This window comes from Eriocheir sinensis, chromosome 13 (genome assembly GCF_024679095.1).
Source record: "Eriocheir sinensis breed Jianghai 21 chromosome 13, ASM2467909v1, whole genome shotgun sequence".
NCBI lineage: Eukaryota > Metazoa > Arthropoda > Malacostraca > Decapoda > Varunidae > Eriocheir > Eriocheir sinensis.
Window position 1 is genome coordinate 10,800,043 of NC_066521.1, and position 6,369 is coordinate 10,806,411.

Consider the following 6,369-nt stretch of genomic DNA (forward strand, 5'->3'; position numbering starts at 1 on the left):
GTGAAGATGCCAGAGACATGTCGTATAACTCTAGCTATAGTGTCGTACGTTGACGGTACTAAATTGTAAAACCTATTTTTGCGGTATCATCATCTCAACACAGTTATTTCATGGCTATTTTGTACACTTTTCTATTTATATTTATACTCTCCCCCTATTGTTTTCCGAGAGATTGGTAGACATCAGTGATAACACAATAGTATTTCGTAAGGAAGGAAGCGCGTTTAAATAGTCAGTCTGAACTGTAAAATATTTGTTCTTATACTGTTAAGGAGTTTTCGTGTGTATGGACGTTTTTGTTTTTCGCACCAAGCATTAATTTGTCGTATTTATATAATAATTATCGTATGATCGGTCAACTTGAGAAGGTGCCGGTGCGGAGATAACTACTTATTGTGTACCTTCACTGTGCGCTGCACAGATAAAATTATTGGCCTTCAGTAACCAATATAGAAAATATATATATATATGCCCAATAACAATCAAAGTTACTTTTTTTTATTTGTTCTATAACAAAGAAAATGTTGGACAAACGGCCGCCGATGCTCAAATGTTTGGCCACGGCGCTGAGTTTCAAATATTCCATGGCCCATTAACGCACAAGCACACATCTTCAGGCACTCTGGCCGCAGAGACTTCAAGTGCGATGTTTGTGCCAAGTTCTTCAAGGCAAAAGATGAGATTCAACAACACATGAGGATCCACTTCTGAGACCACCCCGCCGAGTTTCCCCTCAGATTAAAGGTCCCTTCCTGGTCCCTTCCACAGTGATGGCAGATTCATGGCCCCTTCCTGGTCCCTTCCACAGTGATGGCAGATTCATGGCCCCTTCCTGGTCCCTTCCACAGTGATGGCAGATTCATGGCCCCTTCCTGGTCCCTTCCACAGTGATGGCAGATTCATGGCCCCTTCCTGGTCCCTTCCACAGTGATGGCAGATTCATGGCCCCTTCCTGGTCCCCTCCACAGTGATGGCAGACTCACAGCCCCTTCCTGGTCCCTTCCACAGTGATGGCAGACTCGCAGCCCCTTCCTGGTCCCTTCCACAGTGATGGCAGATCCATGGCCCCTTCCTGGTCCCTTCCACAGTGATGGGAGACTCACAGCCCCTTCCTGGTCCCTTCCACAGTGATGGCAGACTCACAGCCCCTTCCTGGTCCCTTCCACAGTGATGGCAGATTCATGGCCCCTTCCTGGTCCCTTCCACAGTGATGGCAGACTCACAGCCCCTTCCTGGTCCCTTCCACAGTGATGGCAGATTCATGGCCCCTTCCTGGTCCCTTCCACAGTGATGGCAGATTCATGGCCCCTTCCTGGTACCTTCCACAGTGATGGCAGACTCACAGCCCCTTCCTGGTCCCTTCCACGGTAATGGCAGATTCATGGCCCCTTCCATGGTGGTGGCAGATTCATGGCCCTTTCCTGGTGCCTTCCATGGTGATGTCAGAATTATGACCCCTTCCTGGTCCCTTCCATGGTGGTTGTAGAGTCATGACCCCTTCCTGGATAGCAACACTTCCCGTTGTGCTGTGAGTCCATTCTCTCCATTCCCTTGGACCATCTTGACATAACTTGCTTGTAACAACTTCATGGGCCAGAAGATAATGACCCTTTGTTTTGCGTTGTACTCCTACATTCTGGTGAATAATAATTACACTTGATTGCTTCCTTTATTATCCTCGCCCTCAAGACTGGAGTTGTGAGCTAGAGAGGAGATACTCTCTAGGCTGAAGAGTTCTAGTTCCACCAAAGAAAGGTGGATTCTGTGGGCCTCCACCCAGAGTAGAATAAACATAGGCCCACCAGGGACTTGGCAATGCCTGCCCAGCCTTCCATCACAGATGTCAGTTCCTGGCTCAGCTTTTGTGAAAAATTTAATGGGCATCACAGGACAGAATAAGAATTAGAGTACTGGATACAGAATTCACATGCCCCAGAATGTACAAGAAAAATGATAGTCCAAGACGTGGTGGCGGAGGCGAGACGTTAACACAGAAGTCATATAATTATACCAAGTCGAGTCACTTTGGCTTCAAAACTGCGACCTGCAGGTTACATGCAGGGGGCAGTTTTGGGCGGAGCAGCAGGATGACGTCACTTGAAGTCAAATACCTGCCAGTTCACGGGTGACTAAAGTTGCGGCCGTGTGTGAACTTTGGATGTGCATGCTCGCCTTCTTTCACTGCACGTTCAGGCAAGCCACTGACGAAAAAAATATACCTTTTATTGTGCTATGCGTGACTGTAATTACAACAATGCCTACAAGCGGCGGTGTGGGATTGAGGAGGGGCATGTTGAAGTGACTGATTTAGATTAGTCTGCCCTTCTTTGTTTTCTCTAAATCCCAGTTTCTACATTTTCTAGTTTGGCTCCAAGCAGTGTCACGCATAAGCCACGCCTCTGCCGTGTCTCCTCACACAAAGCTGCGTACGACTTGACTTGGTATAAGTGACTTTGGGTAACACTGCCCGTCACACCGTCTGGTATGAAGGTGTTGACAGGACGAATTTAAGTGAGTAAAGAGCTGCTGGCCTTGTGCCTCAAGTATAGGACATGTTCTGAGTTATGGTGAAGCTCCGAAGCTTCGACATGTGACGTCACTTATCTCATCTGGTACGTCAGCCAATGCACCAGCTTTGAAGTGCTAGTATATAATGGTTAATTCTCCCATTCATTGCTTCAACTGTCTCAAATTCGAATCATAATAGTGTACTTAAATAATAACCCAGTGCAAATTACCCAAATAGTGTTTAATTTCTCCCTATTAAAGAAAGGATTAAACGCGAGGTAATTTTCTACATGAATTTCCGACAGCTTCCTCCTCCTTGTGTGGCGTGCTGGGTGTGGCAACAAGCGGACAAGTCCCCCGACAAGTCATTCTGCAGATACAGGGACAGAAAGGAGGGGAAATAACACGTTGAGGGCAGTGGCTGGCCAGCCTGTCAAAAATGTAGATGTAATATTTGTAAAGCAATAGAAACATGGACATTGCATAATAACAAGGTCCGTTGCCAAAGCGAGATCCCTGTGAATTAATGAACGAAGGATATTGAAGAAGCAAAAAGAACAGTACAGAAATTTTGGATGAAAAGAGAAGAAAAGGAGGAACTCACATAGTCGCCACATTTGTTCTTTTTTGGTATTTTTCTCGTTTTAGTTGTGTTGTTTAAGAAATCACAATGCATTCACTGCAAAATATGATCTTTTAGCTATACAATGAGCTTGGCATCACTCTGTTACGTACCCTTGAAAGGTTAAAAAAAATAGGTTTTATTTTGGTGAGTGACGTCTGGCGACTTAATATCAATAATACTTTAATGCCACCAGCTACCCTTGAACTCCACTACTGGCAACATTTTAAGGCTTGGCCGACTTCCTATGGTATTCAAAGTGTAGAATATGCAAAATATGACAAAAACACGCCACATTTGTCACTTGTTCTGGCGACTTTATATTACTAGATATGAAATGTCGCCAGAGTTAGGTTTTACAAGTGGATTTAGTAAAACATTACTTTGGATGGCTTTTGATTTATTATGATCTGCAGCTTAATTTTAAAGTATATTGATGAAAATTCATAAAGAAAAGCATAAATAACAAAAGGCTAGATTTTATTCCATTTTCTGAGGAAAACCAAGATTTTCTTAATATTAAGTCACCATCAAGAATTGCCACCTACTGCTACGTACAGACTGAAAAGGACAACACACCTACCTTTAGCATGTCCTCAGGCACTACTGGCCTCTCAGCTGATGAAGCTTGCATTCATAGCAGCATGAAATGGCAACAAGTGAAGGCGGGTGGAGGAGTTGGCCGAGTGTTCGCGCGAGTGAAAAATGACACTGAATTTATCAATGTCTGGTAATTTTGTTAAAGTATTTATAGTGAATTATTTTGTATGAATGCAAAGTAGAAAGGTTGGATTATGTTATGCATGCGTTGGGATTTACTAATGACGAATAACTTTTGAGATACAACCCTTTACTTTTTTTCGGCGACTTTTTAGAGCGGCGACTATATATGAGTTGACGGTAGAGCCCAGAGTGTGACGAGCTACATCAGGGAGTGCCGTTGTGGCCAGTCTCATTTCTCTCCCCGGCCTCTGTGATGGACCAAACTTGAGAGAGAGAGAGAGAGATTTACATAGAAAATCAGACCACACAGACCCCATGGTCCAGACTAGGTGGTCTGTTCTTAAACCTAAGTGATTTTACATTAATCAGATGGCTCCAAAACGTTGCTTTTCTACTCTAGTTAATATTAAGTTCAAGGAAGTGACGGTCGAGCTTGTTTTTAAAGGAGCCAATCGTGTTACACTGGACCACTGATGGTGGGAGCTTATTCCATTCTCGCACTACAACGTTGATGAAGAAAAATTTGGTGCAGTCTGAATTTACTTGTCAACATTTGAGTTTTGTGCCATTGTTCCTCGTTCGCAAAGTGTCATCGATCATAAACAATTTTGTTCTGTCTACATTCGTGAAACCATTAAGTATTTTAAAACATTCGATCAGTTTTCCTCGGAGGCGATGTTTCTCAAGAGAGAACTTGTTAAGGGTGGAAAGCTTTTCTTCGTAGGATTTATTGCGCAAGGAAGGGATCATTTTTGTTGCTCGACGCTGAACACCTTCTAGTTTAGCAATGTCCTTTGCATGGTGGGGAGACCAAAACTGTACTGCATATTCCAAGTGGGGTCTGACTAAACTATTGTAGAGCGGAAGTATTACATCTTTATTCTTGAATAAAAAGTTTCTTTTAATGAAGCCCAACATTCTGTTCGAGAGAGAGAGAGAGAGAGAGAGAGAGACTCTTGTATATATTCTCAGCGCACACATGGAAGGCTTTATATGCATAATAAATAAATTGTACCATGTTTTGTGTGCACCAAGAGATAAGATACTCAGTGCTGTGTACTCAGTAACCTTAATCCTACCCTCAACCAATCACTTGAGTAGTACTCTGTGCTCTCCATGACTTTCAAACATTACCAGTGAAGAGGAAAACTATTGGAAAGACATATTGTTCTTATATTCTACACCTCCAAAGAATCTATTATACCATATTCTGTGGACAAATACAAAAATATATCTATCCTGGAGCAAAAATAAATTCTTATCATTTGAGTTATAGAGAACAGTGAGATCACTTTTATACTCTGATACATATTAATCAAAATATTTCTGATTTCGGCAACTGTTGTACTAAATGACTAGAATAGTATAGGAGCTTTGTTAATCTGTGTATTGTATCTTCAGAATTTTTTTGGAGGGGAGGCGGTGGCTGAGTGGTCAGCATGTGGGAGCGGTGTCCAGGAGGATGAAGGTTCGCATCCCAGTGGCCACTACAAACAAGCTAGCAATTTTTTAGTCACTGCCAAGTGGCATAAGACTACCCACATGCTGTCCTGAAGACCACCTATCAACCCAGACTCTAGATTCTCTATAAAAGAGGATCAAAGATGAGCTCCAGGGGAGCAGCAAGAACAAAGCAAGATGGCACCACTATAAACACATGCCTATGCCATAACAGGCTGGGGCCGACCACCAGGCTCCACCAAGAAAGCCTACGGATGCCATAGGCGAAACATGAGGAAAAAAATCTCAATGGAATGTTAAGGAGATAAGCAAAATGAGGCAGTGAAAGCCCTGCCACACTGGCATCAGAAAAGCTAACCAGAAATAGAATTTGGAGCAAGAACACTTGCCATAAACAATGACAAATAAAATCTAACAAAGGACACACCACAACCACCTGGGAAGAAACAAGGAAACGAAGAAGTGAAAGCTCACCTTGATAAGCCTGGTGAAGTGGCCGTAAACTGGCACCATAGAAGGGCTAGGTTACAAGGGTGGACTTGTTTAACTTGACCAGAGTGTGAACAATAGTTAGGGGAACCCCCCCGCCAGGTTGAGTCGCTCAAGCACACATAAAGGTATCAACCTCTGTGACAGCTTGCGCATTGAAAGGGTTAAGGGGGGTCGAGGGGGCTGAAGCCCTCCTCGTTAGCAGCGTAAACACTCCTTCGGAAAATTTAATATTGGAGTAGCCCAATGACTTAAATACTTTGTGCTCAATGATTTTTTTTTAATTAAAAAAAAAAAATATATCATAGAAATTATTATATGATATTCACTAGTTTTTAGAAGATTCCTGAAGGCCAACACAGGAATGTAACTATGTCCACTGACTGACTTATAAGCTCTTGCCATGTGAATACATCAGCTTTGGTGTTGATAAATTCAGTACATTTCACTCTTGAACTAAGAAAAGCTGAGTGTATTATCCTCTTCACTGGAGGACTGATCTAAGTACTCGTCCTCATCAGTAGATGCTTCCTCAAATGAGTGTTTTGCCACACCCAGAGTGAACA

General features: G+C 43.0%; 1 protein-coding gene across 1 annotated transcript in view; it reads right to left on the bottom strand.

The window, feature by feature from the left end:
- Positions 1–4,715: 4,715 nt before the first annotated feature.
- The window catches only part of LOC126997971 (clusterin-associated protein 1 homolog), a 16,741-nt gene continuing 15,087 nt past the window's right edge, over positions 4,716–6,369 (bottom strand). The window contains exon 9 of the mRNA XM_050859233.1: positions 4,716–6,369. This exon is cut by the window's right edge and continues 3 nt beyond it. Coding sequence (XP_050715190.1) covers positions 6,260–6,369 — 110 coding nt within the window. The 3' untranslated portion in view covers positions 4,716–6,259.